This window comes from Ips typographus, linkage group LG1, assembly GCF_016097725.1.
Source record: "Ips typographus isolate SLU linkage group LG1, UJ_Ityp_2.0, whole genome shotgun sequence".
NCBI classification, from domain to species: domain Eukaryota; kingdom Metazoa; phylum Arthropoda; class Insecta; order Coleoptera; family Curculionidae; genus Ips; species Ips typographus.
The window spans coordinates 9,010,169-9,034,406 of NC_138422.1; the positions used below are offsets into that span (position 1 = coordinate 9,010,169).

At 33.2% G+C, this 24,238-nt stretch overlaps 1 protein-coding gene across 4 annotated transcripts; it reads right to left on the minus strand.

Annotated features, from left to right (window-relative positions):
* Window positions 1–1,138: 1,138 nt before the first annotated feature.
* On the minus strand, window positions 1,139–23,938 carry LOC145733560 (uncharacterized). Of its 4 annotated transcripts, none has more exons than XM_081986460.1 (13): window positions 23,768–23,938; window positions 23,455–23,712; window positions 22,986–23,281; window positions 18,974–19,178; window positions 18,742–18,915; window positions 18,444–18,685; window positions 17,927–18,385; window positions 14,344–14,740; window positions 13,197–13,439; window positions 12,978–13,134; window positions 10,415–10,869; window positions 10,202–10,349; window positions 1,139–6,360 (listed from the first exon to the last, which is right to left on the minus strand). In XM_081986460.1, the coding sequence occupies exons 3-13, from the start codon at window positions 23,128–23,130 to the stop codon at window positions 6,265–6,267; spliced, it is 2,721 nt and encodes a 906-aa protein (XP_081842586.1). In that variant the 5' UTR covers window positions 23,131–23,281; window positions 23,455–23,712; window positions 23,768–23,938; the 3' UTR covers window positions 1,139–6,264. The 4 variants fall into 4 exon arrangements, with proteins under 4 accessions (XP_081842586.1, XP_081842594.1, XP_081842578.1 ...); XM_081986468.1 differs by having other exon boundaries at window positions 23,782–23,934; XM_081986452.1 differs by having other exon boundaries at window positions 23,455–23,938.
* Between the last annotated feature and the right edge of the window lie 300 nt (window positions 23,939–24,238).

Below are 24,238 nucleotides of genomic sequence, written 5' to 3' on the forward strand. Positions count from 1 at the left end.
GACAATGACGTACCGCAGGCAGCTTAGGTCCAACTAGTAATGTGGTAAAGTATCGATACGTATTTTGCTGTTACTAAAAATTAAGTTTTTTACAAAATTGTTAAATAATTGATTATTCAGGATGCTAAAGGTATGATTTGCTTTATTTTTAAGTCATCCTTAACAGGCATAAAAATAATAAAACTGGCTTTCAACGAGCTCATAAACATAGGAGGAGGAACATCATGCAGAAAAGAAGCAAGTCTAATTTTTATTGCAGATTATTTTTTTTTTAAGTCTATAATCACACTGTAAGCCATTGAGATTACTTTACTTAACTGTATCACGTATATATTGAGTTATCACATGATGAAAAAATGATAATTATTATCCGTTTAATGCCTGAATATTGGTCAATTAGTCTGATGTAAGTCAATAAGAAACCATGAACTAATAACGATTATAGCAACAATAAAAGAAATTCATTATTTGGTTGGTCCAGGTGAACAACCACGTATTTTATAAATTTTTGTATAAATAGTTTGTCTTAAAAACGCTGTAATTGCGTAGTTTTTAAGTTTGGCTTTTAATTAAAATATTCATCCCTTTACAACCAATTAATCTTAACTTTTTTTCTTCAAACGTCACATTATAGAAAAAAGCCCAAAAATATTTTCAGTACCTTGAAAACATAGAAGCGGGGGGGTGGGTGTAGAAATTTAGACTTTTCCGCACTATTTTTTATTTTATACCCTAGTTTTGGAATCGTACAACACACGAGTTACAAGTACGTAACAATCTGGTTTTGAAATAGGCAACCAGTCATTATCACTCCATTGCCCTTTAAAGTGCAAAAGTTGAATGTAATGGGTTTTGTTTAAATTATTCCATTATTTTGCTATTATACATCAGGTGTGGTAAAAGAAAAACCTACCATAAGAAAACGGTGTAACGGATAGAAAAACATTGCGCGAGACAAACACAGAAAACTTAAAAAAGTCGAAATAGACACATATTTTGCTGCGATGTTGTCAAACGTCTATTTTTAAAGTATTCTCTTTACTTTTAAACATTAAAATGAGTAGTCCTCCAGACAATCTGTGAAGCATTAACTAACTACACTAAATATACGGCTATATTATAAAAAAAAAACATCCAGTGGCGCTTAGGTGTTATATTTTTTTCAAATAATAATTATTTACATTGATTAACAACATAACACAGTCTAATCACACAAAAAAGTTTTTTTTTTGTAAATTTTGCTTTTTTAATTTTTTTATAGGACGGTTCAAACATTATTACAGGAACATTTGAACGCTGCTTTTTGGAATTAAAAACCATAACAGAATAGCACAAAAAATTCTAATCGCGATATTACATAGACTGGAGGAGTTAAACCAATAAAAGCAATTAAATAACTTATAAAACGACCACAGCCAGGCGCATCTGCCGTTATTTACATATCAAAAACGGTGTATAGTTACGGCTAAGCGCAGATGCATCCCTAACAATCCAACAATTTTTAATAGTTGACCTTATTATAGTAATACGCTAGAATACACAGAGTGTTAAGAAAGCTATGGTCATTCAGTATAGCAGAGTATAAATATCAAGAAAACGCAGAAATTTAGAACTTTATTTCCACCGAGTGTTAGTTAATTCCCAAAATTTAGATTCAAAACCTTTAAAAACAAACTTCTAAATTTCTTACAATTGTCTTTATAAAAATATCACGAAGTGGCTACAAAAATAATTAATAGTGTTCCCATAGTAATATCGTAAAAAATAACAGGAGTATACATCTAGAGATATTTTATTTATTTATAAATTTTTGGAAAAGCAATACCATTTAATTTGATTGAAATCAGCGGCCCGAACGTACATACAACATGTAGAATAAAAAATCGTGACAATTAAATTATTATATTAGTATTTTGAACAAGCCCAGAAATTGCTATAAGGTTCACAACTTCGTAGGAAGTAATTTGATTATCTATATGCGGTTCAAATAACTTTATTTTAGGTATAGAGTGGTCAAATAACTGAAAGCGATATCTTAGAAACCAAAATTAATAATTCATAATGACAATTCACTGTTAATTTGTTTTATAAATCTCTAAGGTGGTCATATTAGGGTGCAAATAGTTAATAGCGTTGTACTACACAATAATGGTTGAATACAGGGTGATTCACATGATGCATTGCATATATTAGCAGTATTTAGGAAATAGCTCACTTTAAAATTTATCTCCTGCTTCTAAAGTTTTTGAAACTATTCAGTATTTTGTTTGTCAGAACAACAAGCAGTAGCAACTATTGATTTTCAATAAAACACTATGCACATTATTACATTCTCTAGAGATATTGACGAATAAAATAACACAAGTAAAATACATATTTGACATTTTTAAATGTCGAAATCAGATTGAGATAGAAGAAAATGGTTTGCACTTTTCTGGAAGGAAAAAAATCGTGGTTGTTTACCTATGAATAGATCTGCTTTGAAATGTCCTATATCCCAATAAAATGTACTAAATTTGACAGATGTCACTCTTCTACAACTGTAGCAAAAAAATTAAAGATGTTTTATGCGCAGTTTATCACTGAAAAGGAACACTTTTCTGTTTTCAGAAAATCGTTTAGTTTCAGTGACAAACGACCCAGAAAAAAATTAATATATTTCCTTTTTTAAACCTAGTACGCCCTGTATATCTAGCCAGCAATCCATTTAAATTCACGATTTATGCCCGTTTCCCTAACATTGGCTAAATTGAGTTTAAGGACAGATTAGATAAGTTTAGTTTAGACTGTGTTATTTTGCATCTGATCTCTCAAATTTAAACCTCAACTTAGGTGTAGGTTCTTTAAATTGACTTGGAAATGTCGGGGAAACAGACATTAACACCCTATTCACCAAAAAACAACAAATGCTTCTTTGCTCGTTACAAATATACCGATCAACTGAAAATTTGAATTTGTTGTGTATCACCAGACATCAATTTGTCCAAAAACAAATAAACACGCACAAAAAACAGGTGTCTAATTACCACAATAAATTTTTGATAGACGACCGATTTTAGACGAAGTATTTGTAAATAATAAAAAAATATGCAATAAAAACAATGGATTACGACTTACAAACAATTTTTTAAGAGAAAGTTATGTTGTTGAATTACGAAAGTTTTTAAGCACATCCAGTATTACAAAAAGTTATTCGGAAAAAAGCAAACTCTTCTAAAAACTCTGTATCTCAGAAATCAGTCACGTTTGAACTAAGATAAATCAAATTGATTGAAAACGTCTTATTTAAAAATCAAGAATTTGTGATAGAATTTTCTAATTTAAAAAATGATTGCCGAGTTAGTTTTATATTCAAATTTGTGTTCGGTGTAACCAATAAAATAAACAATGTACTATTTTAAGTTATCTTCTGTGTATAAAGTATATACTTATTCTTATACTTGGTGAAAAATTTAACTAAAATTTCTTATATCGAATCCCAAATGCTTGTTGACATTCAAAAGACTGTAAAAAACAATGTGTTCATTTAATTTGGGGAAAAATTTATCCACTTTTGGTGTCAATACATACTTTAAACATTTTGTTTTTTTTTTCAAGTTACGAAAACACAAAATATTATTTGAAATCGCCCAGAACCGGAAAGGTGTATTTTACCATAAAAACAAAACCTACATTATGCCACCTTTTTCCGGTCTTCAAGTTAGACAAGTAACATAAAAACAAAAACTACATAACAAAATGATATTTTCCAAGAACCAAAACTTCAACTAGAATATCCAATAAACAACAGAAATACGCAAGTCTTTATTAAGTACTTGCACAAATGTTAAGAGGTGAAACTTGGCCAATTTGAAACAAAAAACATACTATACCCTGATTATTATAACTTTAGTTGCACGTCATAACACAGGTGACTATTGCCAACCGAACTTAAATTTAAATAACGCGCCTTAAAATATGTTGGAAATAGTGCGCAATGTTGTCGCCTGTTTTACGATTTTCTTGCTACTGAGCTATTCCGATCACCGATTATCTCATCCGATTGTTATACGTCTCGAAGTGTCAAAGTTTGACGTAAATTTCAGCGTTTTCGAAATTCGTTGTGACTTGTGATCTTATTTTACGTTCCTGTGGTCATTAAACGGTTCACTTGTGGACAAACAACCTTCCAACAACTATTCACGTAGCTGTATATTACGCCACAATCGTCGAATACTGGCTTCAAACAACTTTTTTGACAACAAACAGATTTTTTGTGAAGCTTAAGTCTATAGTTTGATCTAAAAATGTGTCTGCAGTATTAAAGTTAAGTGTTACCATTTACTAGCATGAGTAAGCTTATTCAACCAATAAAAACACATTGAATTGTTGGCTTCTACCTGAAAATCTACGCAAGTAAACCCATCTCCATTATTACTCAAAGTTTTGTACACAAATGCCAAGTAAAACACATCAGATCTCAAAACCCTCAACTCAGGGTCTCCTAAACACGCTTAAACTAATCTTCCCTCACTCTCAATACCCCAAAAGTATAATTAAAACAGTAAAAACCACTCAGACCTTTCTGCAAATGTAATTCAAAACGTAAACAAACACGGTTCTGACATTAAATGTCACATTTGAAAGAAAAATCCTCGGAAAAATCACTTCAATTTCGGTTCGTTTTTTATAACATTGACAACGCCGCCCTTTTTTTTTCCCTTGATGACATGCAACTAAAGTTATAACAATCAGGGTATAGGTCCACAAACGCATCATTTCGGAGATACAGGCTGCCAGAAAATATGACCTTTTGTTCCAAATTTGAGCTTAAAATTGATCAAAGATTTACCCCTTTAACTTTGTAGAAGTACTTAACAAACACCCCGTAATAAGGTATAAAAAAGTTGTGCTGAAACGAAACGGTAGAGATTTTTTTTGTTATTTTAACATACAATTTTGTGACTGTTCTGACATTTGAAGGAGTATGGCGTAATTACCTAAAAACAACAAGTTTTTTCTGTGGTTCTGGTAATTTCTGACCCAAGATACTGAAGATGATTACTGGTCAAATACAATTTGACCAGTAATCATCTTCAGTATCTTGTTTTATTAAAATCCATCAATCTGTTCTGCAGATATGGTAATACAGATGCTAATTTAACCTCTAAGCCTTTTACCGTTTTCAAGATCCCCACACTTACTAAAACAAGAATTTCCATAATTTTTAAACAGTTCAAACGCTAACAAAAAAACATTTGAAATCAAACCTGGTAGAACCAAAAAAATTGTCGTTTTCCTCGTTATTTGACCACCTTTTACGCAATTTTCAAACTAAAAAACACATTAATACGAGTTATAACGGTAGTCAGTATCTTTGCACCGATAATATTTTAATTGAAGTACCTCATACTTTATACAATTTGGAAAATACGTTTGAAAAAACAATTTGCCCAACAGCTATTAATTTACAGATGCACAAACACCTAGACGTATATTTTTGGCACATCAGCAGTTTAACCGACTGCAAAGCTTTTTGATCGAAACTGTTACATTAAATTTGTCATAGTGTGGTAGCCCTATTATCTTATAGTATACAAAATTATTGCCAAATAATTTTGAATAAGGTAAAATGTACAAACTGACACTGAAATGAAATTGTAGTGTACAGGTAACATTTAAAAAAATTACTCTGAAATTCATTGCTGTAAAAAATTCACTTTCCCTGTAATTATTAGCAATAAGGGTTAAAACAGCAATTTTAACCTCAGTGAACACAAGCGTACCAAAACAGTCTAGCAACGATCAACACCGCCATAGTTAAATAACAACCAACCAATTTTCTCCCAATTGAAAACCAGTTTCTAACAACAATAATAAAAATAACAAAGTTTACTCTACACGAATATAAAAGGGGTAAAAGACCCACAAAATTGCTGTAAACCCCGCTGGTTTCTTCCTAAACAAAACGCACATCAAACCATCGTCAATTTCTTGACAGTCCCTAAAAAAAAAACAATCGGAAACAAATTTGTGTGGCCGTAAATGACGCTCTAAAACATAAAATAACAAAACGTTTTCGAAAGAAAATAAAAATAAAACCTAGTCTCGGAAACGTTCTTTTTTTTACCTGAAACCTACCGTGAGCAGTTAAGCAAAACCGTATATAATTTTAATAGTATTATTTTGTTTATAGTATCGACAATACAGCGTAGATAGGTGAACTGAAACACTATGTTACACACGAGGCACTCTTCGTATGGTTGCTGACTGAGCCTATACGTTTTAAAACCGCTGCACCTTTTGGGCTGTCACCAGCGGGTTTTGTCGTTCTAATATTTTTTTACCTTCAGTTTTGTAGTCGTACGTGCATCTGTGTGCCTGCAACAAAAAAAAATTTAAAACATTGAGAATGACGAGAATGAAGAATCAGATTAATCAAGGGAAGAAAAAGAAAAGTGGTATAGACAATCTAAAATCGGTTACCTACGAAATAGGGTTTTCGTCCGCAACTCGTTTATTTTGCATTCTTTATGTCCGTGGGCCTATTGTCTGTGCCACGAAAGAAAACAGGACAGGAGAAGATTTTTACAGGATTTCCCATTTTGTAAAATCTTCACCTTTACCACTACAGCACTCCAAGCGTCGGTACCTGACCTATCTTGACCGCTATGGCACGTATACCCTGATTATTATAACTTTACTTGCACGTCATCAAGATGAAAATGGACGACAACACTGCGCACTATTGCCAACATATTTTAAGGCGCGTAATTTAAATTTCCGCATCTATGCAATGTTATTGTCCAGTAAGTTCGGTTGACAATAGAATCACCTGTGTTATGACGTGCAAATAAAGTTATAATAATCAGGGTATAGGTATGTGCTATTTAATTTAATATTTAAAATCGTTAAACATCTGACCGATTTACAGATAAATTGATTCTATTTTGGATCAGCCTAAATTCCCAATGCAGTTTTTGTATTCGGCTCAACCCGGGGATCTGAGTTTTCGACTCTGAGATCTGCAAGTCGTCGCCCGGAGACTGTGCAACTGTAAGGCCAACTACCCTTGTGGAGGCCTACCCCTGCAGGTGAAAGAGCCGACACAGGGACTTTTAATTAAGAAAAGGTCAGAGTCAAAGCCAGCAAATCCTTAACTCTTCAATTGATTAATTTATTTACTTTTCTTTTTAAAAGTTAGAGCCTTCCTAACTTAACTTTGTTTTTAAAAGTTTTTTTTTTTTTGTAATTGATCTTAGCTTGCATTGAATAGCTTTAGCACTTGTTGATACCTCTGTATTACCAGAACAAGTGATGAAGCTAATTATTAGTTTTCCCTGGTGTTCTCCTGTTTTCTGTTCCTAGGTAAACTGTCACCAGCCTCTGGACTCCAGTTCCTGTCTGGAACTCAACAGCCGCCGCTTGTGACTGCTAAGACCAGATATTGGAAGTCCCAGAATCCATATATCATCAAAATCTGGTAAGAAAACGTTTTCTGTTTTTTTTTTTATTTAATTACATTAAATTTTGTCAACTCTTCTCAATTCAGCATCAATTCTTAATTTTCATTCATTTCATAATTGTCTTTTGCAACTTTTATTAGTTGGCAACCTGTACAGGGCTGTTTTACGTGCAGAGAAAACGGTAATAGATAGAAAAAAAGTAGCATACGTGTTCTGATCTCTTTTTTTGAGCTGAGATGGCAAAAAGTGGGCGGCGCAAATTTCTTTTGTTTCAAAGATAAGGGGGGTTTTCAAAAATTGATAATTTTTGAACCTCTTCTGTATTTCAGTCGCTCTTAAAGTTATCAAAAAAGGAAAAACGGTTCCCGGTAGAACTTTTCATGTAGAATCCAATGGCGTAGTCAGTTTTTCTCTATTACGTTTAGTTTCTGACATATGACAGTAAGTTACATTTTTTTAAATGGAACATCCTATATATTTTTACGTCATTTAATTCTGTTGATTTTTACCTTTTCAACGGTATATTACAACATATAAGTTTGTAGAGGTTAATCCTGTTATTTTAAAAAAATACCTTTGCTAAGCTAAAAATAGGCCAATATCTAAAATACCAAACAAAATCGAAAATCATATAAACTAACACATCAGAAAATTAAATATTTTTAATAAATCTTATTAAAAGTCTAAGTTACAAACAGTTCTACCGTCACTTTAATAAGAAAAGTGGTCATTTCTATTTTCTACTATTTTTAAGGTAGAAGTTGAAAAAACTGTTTATTAACGACATGTAACATGTTAATATGAACATAGTCAAATTTTGTTTTGACTGTGAGTATTTTTATACATATTATTTAGCACTTTTTTGTTAAGGAAACGCTTTTTTTCTAATTACCAAGATTAACATTTACAAACTTATATGTTTTAATACACTGTTGAGAAAGTAAAAATCAACAGAATTAAATGAACTAAAAATGTATAGGGTGTTCCATTTAAAAAAATATAACTTACTGTCATATGTCAGAAACTAAACGTAATAGAAAAAAACCGACTACGCCATTGGATTCTACGTCAAAACTTCTACCGGAAACCGTTTTTCCTTTTTTGATAACTTTAATAGCAAATGAAATACAGAGGAGGTTCCAAAATGACCAATTTTCAAAAGCCCCCCCGTATCTTTCAAACAAAAGAAGTTTGCGCAGCCCACTCTTCGCCAGTCATCTCAGTTCGGAAAAAGAGATCGGAACACGTATGCTACTTTTTTTCTATCTATTACCGTTTTCTCTGTATCCCGTAAAACCATCGAAAATGCAGCACCCTGTACACTTTGTAAATCTTTATAATTTATAATTATTGGAATTAATTTATTGTGGATTTTTGTAATATACACGTGTACATAGCCTAAAAGTTGGTTTTGATGGCCTACCCTACAGTGTCAAGAGTGTTCAATTTTAGCTAGAAATTATCTCATGCTACATATCCACGGCCTGGAGCAAACTAATAAACAAATTGGAATCTCATTAATGTGAGGTTACATAGCAAATCACCACCTTCACTCTCAATAAACATCAACTCTCATTAGCAGTTACGCCCCCTAACGACGGAGTTTAACGAATTTCCAGCCATTTCCTGGGCAAAATTTAGTTTTAAGAATTTTTCTTTCAGATGTACAAGCGAAAAAAATGCAAACTTAGCCATAGACCGCGGACTAATACTCTTGACAAAAATAACGTCTATTGAAGCGAATGTGACCTAATTTCACAGTTGATCACAATAAATCAAATTATCCTTTTGATTAAAGTGGTCATGTGATCTGAAGAACTTTGTAACAGTTAGATTTTGTTAATTTTTTGTTTAACAATCATGCATAACGGAGTCTGTAGTCTTTTTCACAGTTTCTGTGATCACATCGTTTGACTTTGTTAGATTTGATCAAGTTTTCATTGGAAAAGATTTGAAATGTTTTCAATGTAACCAGTTAATCATCAATAACAAGCTACTTGCCTTTGACTTAGCTTCATTTTCACTTTATTGTCTTAATCGCAGAAAGAGGAGAGACAGAAAGAGGAATGCAGATTGTCATCGTCATATGAAGGGTGCACGGAAAAAACAAGCTAAGTCAATTTTTGGCCAAATTGAGAAAACAGCGTCACCCGGTAGACAATAGCGATGCTATACAGGGTCCAAACTTAGTCAGAAGAAAAACGAGCTACGTCGTCTAATAGAACATATTTTAGGATAGGCGTACAGGGGAATGACCTACTTACCTTTCAATCTTTTTAGTAACTAATTAGTTTAATAATTTTTTATCAATAAAAAAAACAACTTTTTAATTAGTTATTTTTTGACATTTGACATTTTAATTTATGAATTACCTTGTTTGCTACTTCAGTTTGACGAATTTAATATTTATAATGTAAATCTGGTGAAAAATAGGCTAAGTCAAGACCTATTTTTGAATCTTCTTCAACAACAACCTTGTAATTATTATATTAAATAAAAAAGCATGCTGCTTTATATATAAAAAAATATTTATGTTTCTAATGCGTATAGGTGACCAGTTAACAACGATTTTAGAGATAAAACTGCTGTACTCAAAAACTTTAAAATTTGACTTAACTTGTTTTTCCCGTGCACCCTTCATATGTTATTTGCGCAAATCTTAACATGTTGATTCATTCATTCAAATTTCCATGAATCTCGTGCACAAGAATAGAAAATGAATGTTTGTTATATCGTTGTTTAGGTTAAATACTTACCTCTGAATATCTGTGTTGCGAACAAAATATCCTCCCGCATCTACAGTTGTAAATATTGGTGATATTGAGCCGCTTGTTGCACTCGTTACATCTCGACTTCTTTTTTATCACAGGCGGTAATTTTATTACTTCTTTACTTTCTTCTAACCTGTTACAAAAAAAATACAAACAAACATTACAACCAACCCTTTTAAGTCATTGTCACACACTTACCTTTCTACTAAATCTGTAGCACAGCCTAAATTACAATACCCGAACAAGTCATCATTACTAAACTCCGTCTTAGACCCGAATAATTGATCGTCGTTCTTCAACCTCTCTATATTCGAACAGTCGTCGTCGTTTACATTGGAACTAGTTTTGTTACTCTTATTGGCTTCTAGATTCTCCCGTCGATTCCGCCTGTTGTACAACGGCGACCTGGGCTCGTTCGTGAAAAATAAATCGCAGTACTTGGGATGGTGTTTGGGCGCGTACTGCGGCGGAATGGCACTGGGAGCAGACAAGTATTGGGGCATGTAAAAATTGGCCCCGGAACAAACACCAAACTCGGCAGAGGACTGCGAATAGTTGCCCATGTTGCTCAGCTCCGGCTTAAGGTTGGATTGGGGGTTCTCCAGACTGTCGTAGTTGTATTCGACGCCCTGGCGTCGTTTTAATAAGCCCACCTAAAAAAATGTTCTTATAGAGAACTTCCAAAATCTATAAGTAAAAATGTTGTAAAGTTGAAGAAGCTCAAAAGTATTGTTATTATTGAGACAAAAACGAAGAGTTTTATGCTATTCATAAAGTCAGTTGTGCTATCATTCAGTTAGTGCAGCTTTCTTGCTTCAAGGAAATAAGCTGCTCGTCGCACCAGAACAAGGTAATTTATATTTGAAACATAAAAAATAACAATTTGGTCGTAGTTTTGCGCTGCTTTATTAACAGGCCATTTTTTTGTGTTTTATAGGACAAAAACTTTCTCTCAGTTTAAAAATTGTAGCATACAAGTTGTCTGAGATAAAGATGCATTATCTCCAAAACCGTAAAAAATACAAAATCGGTTAAGTTAGAAAAAAGTTGCTACTTGGCGTTTTCGAAAAGCAAGTACATACTTCGTTTAACTTAGAGATTTTTAGAAAACAGTGACTTTTTGGAATGTTATTTTTCTATATTTGAAGTTGTTTTAAATTATACTAAACAGCAAAAAATACTGTCACATGACACCCTTCCGAGCTCTACAAGATGGTGTCTATGAACATATATTACAACGTTTCGTTTATGAGAAACCATCATAATTACTTTTATATGGACTGAACAAACAGTACAGGATGTATAAAACAGTAATATGTTCCGGTTTTTCAGTGAATTAAACAATCCCTGTAAATTAAACCCATTTTTATTAGCTTGCTTTAAATTTGATATTTTTTATGTTACATCTGATCTCACCATAACCAAAGAATAGCTAGTTAGTTAACAAGAAGGGACAGTCGGCATAATTGTCTGAGTGTGAGTGTAACTGTCGGAGTGTGTTTTTGGCTGGCCTCGGTAGGAAACATGTTGCCGGTTGTCTCTTTATTTAATTTTGAAATAAAAACTGCATCCAATTTTCAGGTCAGTCAATTTTCAGTGTTTTAACTTCGCCTCTTAAACAATGGAAGATATCAATCCTTATTAACTAATATTAACTATAAACTGATGTTTTAAAACAAATATTTGATGTGGTCTGAGATATGGCAACATTCTTCAACAACCTAATAAAACATCTGATATTCAATGAATAAAATATTGCAATCAAAATATTGGAATTTTTTATTTACCACCACACTTTAACCGCAGAAAGTTGTGTTAATAGGAAAACCAATTAATAGAAAGTTTAGATTTTCACTAGAAAATGTATAAAATTGCTGGCTCCAAAAAGACTGGAATACCAGACAATTGAAAAAGTACACCTTCTTAATAGTTTCCAGAATGATCGATCGGAACTTATGGTGACGTTTTCTGGCCAGCACGCTTGCCAGCTTTGACCACACTAGACTTCCTGCCTCCTTTTGGAATTACATCAAAAAACAAGTTTACGTTCACTTTGATACTGAAGACCATCATTTGAGTGCAGTTACCTAAACTTTTAAATCAAAAACTCCAGGGTTGTAGATAGATATAACGGTTACAACAGTCCGGTAGCTCTGATTAGAAAATAATGGTTACCTTTTCGAACATTTATTATGAACTTCTTGAAGAGCTTGAAAAGATGTCATTCAAATAAATTTTTTCGTTTTTTGATATGATCTCAAACATGTAGCTTAAAAAATTAATAAAAACATAAATACAAAAAGTAACTTTTTCCTAAATTAAATGACTTTGAATCTCATAAGGTTTCAGAGATTCTCACGCAATTCATTCTTATCTTCGACATCCTGTATATTAGATGAATAGGTGAGTACCTTGATTTGCATTCGGAGATTTTCCGATCACACTTTATGTGTTTATTACACCGGAAAAAATATCAATGTTCAGTCAATACCCATCGGAAAGTTCGAGATAATTTTACTTACCAGAAAAATTGGGCGAGAGTATAACGCATGTTGCTTGGTAATTCGTACCAACGCATTAAAACAAACATCTTACGATTCCAGGCGAGCCAAGTACAATAGGCCAATGTTACGGATTTTCCAGGCAACATATGTTTACACAAACCACCTGTATACGTATTATTATTTATCAATCAGATTAGGGACAGATTGGTTCACTCATCTACACATCACACTAATGCAAATGAATATTGAAATCATACCTTGCATGTGGCACTACGCTTCAGTCTTTCACTAGCCGGTTCGTGAATTTCCCACAAATCCTGAGTGTGCTCTTCCAGTTCTATACTGTCTGGGGAACTTTTCGGGCGCTCAGCACCTTCGGAGGCAAGCACCAGCCTTGTCAAGTGTACTCTGTTCCTGAATAAAAAACAAAAGTTGTTATTTCTTACTGCAATATCAAATTAGTATAATTGAACAACCTCGAAACTGAATAACTTTCTCCATAAACGTCTCCATTGGACTCATCATCAAACAGTTGCAATTGCTCGGCTAATTGAGTTCCCACCTCTTCAACAGAGGGACCACCAGTGGCACCCAAAATGGGACTCTCGCCTCTGCTAGCCGATAAATTGGCCAGGGGTTCCAATCGGGTTAAATTCGACAACGGACTGTCTAGACTAGGACTCTGCTGAGACATCTTATTTGTGTTGCTCAAGGAATAACTGTCAAACATAAAAATTACGTGACAATGTAAATCACTAGTAGAGGTTTTTTTGGAAGTATTAATAGCGCTTTAAATTTAGTTTCTCTAAATTTTGTAAGCAATTTTATTCTACAACATGGAAATCCTCTTGTTAACGATAAGTGAAGTGGCGATTCAAAATCGATATAATATACACGGTGGTTTTTTTGCTGAGCGTCAAACTTAGACAGATAAAAAGAAAGGTTATTTTAAGAAAAAAAATTATATCCAATTTTAGGGATGCGCCGAAGCTTCGGTATCCGGTAAATTCGGTCGAATTACGGAATTTGAAAAAGTTAAGCTTTCTCCCAATCATTCCTTAGAGGAAAAAAGTGTGTAATATTTGGGAATGTTTTGACAAAATTGCTAATGCATAAGCCTCAACTGAGACATCATCAAGTTCAAAATCAAAATAACAAACATTGCAAGAAGAATTAACAGCATACTTGAATACGCCACTCATAAAAAGAAGTTCCTCATAAATGGTCAAATGAAGTAAAGTCATTATATCTAATACTTGTGCTTGTTCTGGACAATTGCGTATAGTGCAAATTATTGTCCAAAATTGGAAACATATATCAAAACACGAGAAATAAGTTACTGCCTAAAAATGCCGAAATGCTGCTTGAAAAGTTTCTGATCTCTTCTACTTTATTTTGTTTTATATTAATAAAAAAAAATAGTATAAATGATTTTTATTTATTTTTTTAATCCTAGCAAGAAAAAATGCATTTAAATCAATTTTCAACAGTAGACTAAGATCAAGCCGAAGCTTCGGCGTTCCTCACCGAATATCCGGTATCAGAGCGTTCCCTATCCAATTTCAATTATTTAAAAAATTAGACTTTTCTGGTTTTCTGTATAAAACTAGAAAAACCACTTACCTGTTCCTTGGTAACTTATTATTCGGTAAGTCCATATTACAGAAACTAGTTTCCAGAGTGTGTGACGGCGCCATATTTCTGGTGATAGTGTAAGCACTGGCCAGCGGAAGCGAATCCAATAGCGGAGCAGAGTTAGCGCTTCCGCCGTCTAGTACGTTCGTGCTGTTTGTAGATACATCTGGCACCAGCGGACCGAAATTCCGTTGAGCTATCCTGTTAGCCAAATCGGGCAATATTTTAGCGGTAGTGCCTGTGCGAGGTGCGTTGCCCTCCAAATAACTGGATAGAGGTACGTTCAAGAAAGTCTGTTCAAGACTGTTATTGTTTGGGTTTTGCTGGTTAGACCTTGTAGAGTTTCCGAGGATTTTATCGTTTGAATCGCCGTGTAAGAAGTCATCTAAAATAGAAGGACTTAATTAAAGAATTTGCATTATTACAGTGCAAATTTTGATACAGCTAAAGTCCGTCCAAGGGCTAGTGGTAGTGACGTACCTACTAATTGTCATTCCTATTCTATTACTTGTGAACTGAGCAAGATGGAAATTTGACGTCATTGAAGTATTTTTTTATGCCCGTTTGCACAAACCGGTTGGAATTGGAACCCCTGTTTCTGTTGCATCGTATGTTATACCTAACCTAACCTAACCTATTTTAGGTGGTCGTTTCTGAGCCCCAAACGACTCCCTAAAATTAACTATCAGCAGAATGACAGAATTTTTTGTTTGTTGGGAAATTATTTCTCAAATTAACAGTACACAATTTTTGAACATTGATTTACAACATGATTTAGAAATATTCGATTCGGTTTTCCAAACAAAGTGCATGAAAGGAACTATTTTGACTACCTAGACAATTTGACGATTTTCCGTCGTTTTGGACTCACTAAACCGACAATTCTTCAAATATTAGATACAACTGAAGAACAATTAGAATACCCAGATAATCGGTAAGTTGTAGTACATACACTGTGTGTAAAAAGTCCGGCAACCCTGAATTATTTCGCAAAATATACAACTTATTGAAAAATATCCTATATAAATATTGACGCACTTTAAACGTTTTACCGTTAGGTGACATTCAGGAATATACAGGGTTAGCCACAATATGGCAATGAATTGAGGTTATGTTTTTTCTTATGGAATGACCATGTTTCAATGACATTTTCTGATTCGCTCTCTCATTCTAATCACATTTCATGTAACATGTTGTATGGTTATCTTAAACAGTTTGGCAGCTATTTAATTATTAAAGAAAACTACACTTTTAAATAAGTAAACATTTTTTATTTGATTAAATGCTGAAAATGTGCCCCTTGAACTTTCTGACAATGAGCTAAATTAAAATAAAAGTTTTCAATGACGTTTTGTAACATGTCGCGTGTTATAAGGTTGCATTCATCCATAATTCTTCTTCTTAAATCATCTAAATTTGTCGGTTTTGTTGCATATACCTTATTTTTTAAGTGACCCCATAGAAAATAATCTAGAGGCGTCAAATCCGGTGATCTAGGAGGCCACTCTATTGCACCTCTACGACCTATCCAACGGTTAGGAAACACCTCATCCAAGTACGCCCGTACATGTCTTCCAAAATGTGGTGGCGCACCATCCTGTTGAAACCAAGTATGCTGGAAATTCGGTCCGACTATGTTAATAATTGATGGCACAATTTTTTAATTAATGTTAAACTGTTCCACGGTTTCAAAATACGTCCTCTGCCTACCGCCAAAACCTCTTATCATAAGCAGAGTTACACGTTCCTTTTCTGTAAGGGACATTGTGTACAAAAAATTATTGACACTACCAGCTAATGTCAAAAATAGGTACCCGCAATCTACTATCAAATGTAACAATCAGGTAAAGGTGAGAATTACTATCGATAAACATGGGATACCATGAAAGCAAATTTGTCTTTAATAATTAAATAGCTGCCAAACTGTTCAAGGTAACCATACAACATGTTACATGAAATGTGATCAGAATGAGAGAGCGAATCAGAAAACGTCATTGAAACATGGTCATTCCATAAGAAAAAACATAACCTCAATTCATTGCCATATTGTGGCTCACCCTGTATATTCCTGAATGTCACCTAACGGTAAAACGTTTAAAGTGCGTCAATATTTATATAGGATATTTTTCAATGAGTTGTATATTTTGCGAAATAATTCAGGGTTGCCGGACTTTTTACACACAGTGTATAATACTGAATTGATCTATGCATTTTTTCTCTCGTTTCTTTACCAGCATTTTTCAAATTGTGTTTCTATACTTTCATTATTTTTTTTAAAGTAATACCAGCGTTATTTCCGTAAATCATCTGCTAACGCACCTTCGGTTTTATGCCCCTGGAAGACAACTCAGTACAATTGCAGATTTTATGGGAAATGGATGTTGTAACAGCTTCTAGGATAGTTAAGAAAATTTTCGAAGTTTTAGCAAGTTTACGGCCTCACTGCCTCAGTATATTAAAATGCCAAGTAGAAATGGTTGAGGTGCAAAACAAATTTTTTCAAATAAATTCATTTCCTCCTGTCTTCAATTTTAACGTTATTTATAACACAAAACACGCTTTGCGACGAGTTATTTTAATTCAACTTCAAAAATTCGGAGTTGTCAATGTCAAAGATTTTTCCATAAATCTAGTAATGTCACTAAACATTTTAAATATTCCTAGATATTTACCTAAAGGTGGAATGTTGCCAGCGAGGTTAAGTTCCCTTATTAGGTAGGGTTCAAATAAACATGATGCAAACAAATTTTATGTTATAGGCTAACCGAAAAATTAGAGAAACCCTAGTAAAGTATTACCTAATGATATTTCTGTGCAAAGGGGCATTAAATTCGTGAATGTTCGTGCTGGTTCTGGGCTGTCGCAAGGCCGTTTTCACAAATACTCCACGTTGATAATTTAACAATGTGTCGCCTGATCAACATATTTAAAAAACGAACCGGTGTCACGTGATAAACTGTCAAATGACTTCACCGAGTGTGCACCTGCAATATTTGTGAACGCAACGCCATTGAAAATTGACAATTTTCATTTTTGGACGTTGGTTGACAGTTTGCTCAAAATTTTTCCAGCTCTAGTTTTTATTTTGTGTAGCTGTATTTGTAGTTTTAATATTTTCGGTAACCGAAATTGTCTAAGTATAACAGAAAGTGCAAACAACAGCTCATTTTTGATTTATGGAATATTTTCGGGTGAAAAACGAAGTGAATAAACTTCTCTTTTATCAGTTTCCGAAGTGATTATATTATTTTCATTGCATTTTATTTACAACACATTGTATGTAATTTAGTATGGTTTTTGTAATACATGGAGTGATGCTTTCATAAAAAAAAGATATTGATAATTTATTCAAAGAGAAAACCACTTTTTTGCACTGACAGGAGGCAATACCAAGAACTAAAAATAATTTTCTCTTAAGCCTACCACACTGACGCTTTTATTTCGTCTCTATAAAATCCCTAGCGCTCTTGTGGTCACTTATAAAATTTAAAGTAAAAATGTCATTTGTTCCAGATTAGTGTGCATAAAATTAACATAATTTTCAGAGAAAACAAAACAAAATGAAACTCACCAGTTTCTGAAATCCTTAGATCTGGTAACTTGTTGGAGCTCAAACCTTGTAACAAATATGGGTTTTCACTGCCGGTATCCACTGCGGGAAGCCGACTCATACTAGGACTTTCCAAATCATCCAAACTGGGCAAAATTCCTGAACCACCAAGTCGGTCGTCCAAACCACTCAAAGTAGGCAACGCATTTTCCAAACAGTTGGACGCATCGCCGTGTCCGACAATTCTATCTCTGGAGAAGGTAATACAACCATCGGGGCTCACTTCCGACTTTTCAAACAGTCGGGCTTCGCGTCGTTTCGCGATTTTTGCGTAGTTGTGTCTGGTGTGCGAGTAGCTGCCCTTCCTCTCGCTGTACAAGGACTTTGATTTTGGCACTGTTATGTTTTGTAACACTTTTGGCTTGGTGCGATGCTTGTCTTTTAGTGCGATTTCCTCACTTTCGGACTGATTTCCTTCATCTGAAATGAATAACACAACATTAAACATAAAACACTAAACCTTCTTCTACCTGCATACCTGAATTATTTTCAAATATAGTTAGATCAACATCCACTAACTGTCCAGCCGGTCCTTCCAACAACTGGTAGGAAATATTCTTTGATTTCTCGTCCTTTAAAGTGTTCCGATCAAGTTTTTCGCCTCCATTGCGATCACTGTCGTTAGCATTCGTATTCCTGGTTTGCCTTTTTACGTTCAGCTGATCCAACTTCTTCCGCAAAAGAGCAACTTTAGTGCACATCACCGTGTCCTCAACCAACCTAATTGCATTTAAAAGAACATGTAGAAAAACTTTGGATAAACATTAAAATCTTGCCTTTCAAAAGCCTCAATTGTATCGCGACGAGAAGGCTTAGACGGTGGAGATATTGGACCCTCATTGTAAGGGGAGTAAGATCCGTCTTCGTTTTCAATCACACGTAATAAGTTTATTATGTCGCCTTCTTTAAAAACTAGAACTGAGACTTTAGACCCAGGCGACATTTCGTCTCTAAAATTAGCATTAGCATTTTAAAGAAGAGTCCTGACAGAACGCTTTACTAATTTACCTTGAGTTCTCCAAGAGATCCTTTAATTCCTTTAGCAAATAATGTTCGCATGATAGAGAAAGCCTTCTGGTTGATATTGGTCCACCTCGCATCGCCGACACTAACGTTATAGTCGAACCATTTTTTATTCCAGTATCGCATAGCCTTGCCGAATCTTTTAATTCTTGCGATCGAAAAATGAGATTTTGTTGATGAACCGGAATCCCTAAAATTAAGGTTACCAGATGTGTCAGACTCTAATGGTTAGATAAAACATATGAATTGTTCCAAGAGACTCAAAAATTGCTTAATAATGCGGTTGCACAATAATAGGGTTCCAATGTATGGCAGTGTTTAATAATTATGAACTGGTTTTGTATATACATAGAAAGAATGTTGAAACAAATTTAGAAATCTGTCACTAAGAATTTTTTAGTACTTCTGATGGTTCCGGAGATATTTAATATAAAATTAAGGTTATTCTGCATATTGCTTAATCATAAAACTGCACACAAAACAGTAACATTTCCGGTATTAAATTGACATACCAACATTACTATACCACTTTGATTGATATTTTGAGAATCACAAACCTTTGCAAACTTTAACACACACACACAGTTGTTAAAGCTTTTATTGGAGTAGAGAGAGATAAAATTACTCTTTGCCGTTGAACCTTTTTCTTCTAAGAATCCGTGTTTCGGTTTTTGGCAATCATCATCAGCTTTTCGGTTTATCTTGTGAACGTCATATTAGATTTTGACATCTTTATTATTTTCAGTGCGATCTTTGTAAAATCATAACTTTTGTTTCCGCCAAATCGCAATACTGAACACATGATTGTAATCAGAAAAAAGGGCTGAATTCAAATATGCACCAATCCAATATGACCCTTATAAACGAAGGATTGAATGAAGTTGATAATGGTAAAAAAACAAAACGTTGTATATGAAATATGTTATTCCCACGTTGTAAGGGAGGTAGTGTCATTAATTTCCAGTTATCTGATCAAATAAAATAATAAGCTCCTTCCGTAAATCTCTGGAAGTATTCGAAATATTTTTAAAGTGGAATTTTATTCCAACTTGCGTAACTTTTCCACAACTTAACCTTTCTTGTATCTCAATAACCGTATTATTTCAAACAACTGAGATCTCTATAGTTGGGCTCAAAAAACGTAATAATAAAGTACATGAATATGGATTCGGTAACTAATTAATAAAAACTCAATAATAAACTGAAGGTCAAAATATGCCTTAAAAAATATGTTGGTTACTTTCTTCCTTTCACAAAAAACTCCAAACTTATATTCAATATTAACTGAGATGAAGGCAAAAAATGGGTACATATTCACTTTAATGCTACCTGTTTAAGTTAATTATAGTAAACAATTGGCCTTGAATAAATCAATTTAACTATGTAGGTATTATTTCAAAAAAATACTACCATGTAAAGGTATACCAAAAAAAGTTACTTTTTATGCACATACCTTACAAAATAGTTTATACTGAGTTTATAATAGTTGTAGTATTTTAATCATCAATTCAAATTTTTCAAACTCCTCAATATTATTAAGAAAATGTAATCTAGTTTGCTGTGTTTCTATGAGATTAGATTGTCTATTTAAGATAACAAAGTAAGAATGGTGCATATATTCATAGTAATCAATTAATATTAGTTGTTGGTTATCAAAATCATTTTTAATTAATATAATATTAATTTATACACTGATTCATTTCAGAACAAATCAACTTAAACATCGTTTTTCCTTGAATAAATGATCAAAGAAAAAATACATTTACTTAGATTTGTATAGGCTTGATTATGCATTTGAAAAAAGTCGCTCTTCCTTCTTTCTCCTCCAGTAACCACACTTTGAAATGTCAACCCAAATTGAGTGATAGATTATTGTAAAAGATACAAAATTCCCTTTTCAAGGGTGCCCAAAAATGTAAATTAAAAAACATTGCGTTTGCAAATTGCAAATGAAAAGCTTTGAGCCTGAAAATATAAATTAGTAAACTGTAGGTTAAAGCAACCTAAATTTTAACAAAATTACATTTTATTAGAGTGATGAAAATATTATAAAGTATCATGATTTTCAATCACTTAGTCAGTGTATGAAACCCATTTTATTGGAAATTACAATCTTCATTTCTACGATGAAAATAGAGCTTTGTTTGTAAGTATAACTTATTGTTCATTTGTCAATTAATTCAATGGCAAATTGAGTAAATGGGTTGGTATTGGTAACCAGTACCATACCTTCAGAAAATAAACCAATAATGAATATTTTCAATGTAATCAGAGTCAGCAACACAGAGTCTAAAATTGAATTGTAGTGAAAGTAGAGAACGTCCTGCGTTCAATGTTTGGCGTTGGCAACCTAGAATAACACATTTCTGATTCTAAATTGCCAATGTTTTGACTTTGACAGATTGGATCTTCATCATTCCAGTAGAGAGTGTCAATATGACTTATTTTACCTTTTGAGCACAAGAACAAACCTAACCTACCCTAACCTAAAAACAAAAATATGGAAATGATACAGCGAATATTTTTCTGAACAAAATTTTCTGCCTACTGTAAAATCAGCCATACATTATTGTTAAGACTTTTTAAACTCCCCTCAAAATGTGTTGTTACTGATTCAGATTGACTTCTACTAAAACCTTGACTAAAACTCTTTGTGCACAACTACTTCTTGGACAATATTAACAGCATAAAACAAAAGACAATAAATTAATTTTTTGGCAAAATTGGATGGATTTATCCACTTTTGTCCTACTACTGCTGTCATAACTTTTTGCTCGCTTTTTTGTTACTGTGTGTCTTCAGTTTTTAACCTTTTTGCAGTTTGTTAGTCACATAACTGGACCACTATTTCAGAAGCACATTATATGCCTCTAACTAGTTTACCAGCAGTACCATTGAAAATATCCAGTTGCTTACATATAAAACATTTAAGAAAAGTGCCTGAAAAGAACAACCAATGTATCAAAAATTAGGATTTCTGTTGTTCATTTTGTTGGGCATCTTAGTATTAATTTGCCCTTACTTTTTATTATTTTCAAAGAAATTTTGTTGGAATTTTGATGGGGTAAATTGGTTTAGGTATTTAAATGTTTAACAAAAAAAAATTCTTAATTTACCTTATTTTATCCATCTTTTATTGCTTAAGCATTCACTAATCTTCTTAAGAAACCATATCAAAGAGGACAAAGACAACTAAGATATATGACAGATCTTTTGATGCTAAATTCAAAGTTAAATTTATGTTTATGCATTACAAGTAATTCATTATTAAATTCAACAAAGATTATCAATAATTATTAAAAAATTTAATAATAATTCTACCTGCAAAGAATTAAGAGTTAGGTTGTTAGTACATTGTTAGTTAGTATGACTAATAAGTCAATTTGGTTTATAAAAAAATTAAAAAAAACTAGTACAATTGACATTATTGATATTTGTAAAAGTCAATTGTTGGTTGAGTTTTTACAAATAAAACTTATGATATTTAAATGATATTTGAAGAATTTTTATAAGCATAAGATCAAGTTACACAAACAAAAAAACACTGCAAAATTCACATATACTGGAAAATTTCAATCCTAGTTATTTCAACTTATTTGAGAAAAGTCATTGCCTGAATTTATAACAAAGTTAAAAATATGATTAGTTAAATTGTTTTTGATGATGCAATTGTTGTTTTAACTTTCATGAGACTTAAAAAGTGTGATAATTAACATTCTTAAACAATTTAAATTTAACATAACACAAAACCAAGTACCAAATGATCAAAATAAAAGGATATAAAGTTTTGGCTGACTGGCTAACATTATTATGTTGAATTTCATTGAATTACTTTTAATTGCACCAATATCATTATGGATTAATATGGGCTTGATGATTCACTAAGAAAACCAATAAACCATCATGGCTGACAATATTTTCATCTAACAGAAAGACCAAATTGATAGTAATTAAAGGTAATACCACTTAAGACAAAATTACAGAAGCCACAACATACCTTCAACTCTGAAAATCTTTTTCTTTATAGTGCTGACAGTATCATGCAAAGAGACCTTAATGTCGAATGTAGTTCCCATCAGAGTTTTGATCTGTATTTCTATGTTAGGCTCTTCAAAACCATCGGAAAACCCATCTTCAGACATTTTTGGGGCTTCAATTTCAAACTATTTTGACAGTTGACATAAACACTACAACCTAAACCTGAGGCAGGTGTTCCAGTTCCAGGACCAGCCAGCACCTGTTAAGTGAAGAGGAATTCTCTAGTGAAGTGATGCCATTTTTGTGCAGGGACTTCTAGAAAAAGTAAACACAGAAAAATCAGTTTACATAAACTGTTCATCATTAAACTAATGGGCGTTTCTAATAAAATAAGCTGTGAGCTTCCATACAATTCTATTTTGTTACACCCAATAAAAATGTAAATTATTTTTGGCACTAGCAATCTATTTTTAGGAAGTCTCACTTACCAAATCGCCACAAAATACAAACAAAAATAAGTCCTGGCCACCGTTAAACAAGCATTTCCTTGAAATGTTTGATGAACTGTACAGCTTATGCAAGCAGTGCCAGCCAACACAATTCTCAAGGTGGGATTGTTTAAAATGCGTCGACGAGAATGTCCTCTAAATATGGATGCTAACGAAGGACGGATCTATCGAGTCGCCGACCTTTCCGATGGCGGAACAATGCAAAAACACTACGGCACGCAATCAATACGAATTTTGCTAAAAAGACAACACTACACTCCTAAAAATATCGAAAAACCGCGAGCCTGCGAACCCTATGATGCATACCCAGCTGGATTTTTCGGAATTTTCCCAGACCCAGACTGGATTTTGTTGACGGAATTACTGACAGGTGACAGTAATGACGTTCTCTGCTTGTCCACCTCCAAATATCAAATTCATGGCGGTAGACACTAGGAATGGGCGGCCACTATCGACTAGGCAGTTCTGGCGTGGAGAGACTTCAGTTTAATAAAATTTAAAAAACACATGTCAATAATGTAATTTATAATAAACAAAAGTTACATTATTAGTTAAATAACCATTATAAAAACGCGCATCTCCTACGTAATTAGGTGGACATCATTTGTTTTTTTGGTTTTTTATTCTTTTTTCTTAACTATCTTTAAACACTTACCACTTTACACCCCCTTTGCTCTATCTATAAATACGCCACCTTTCTTGTTGTTCTTTGCAATTTGTATCATTTTTTTCTTATCTTTTTTACCTTTTTCAGTTTCTTTAC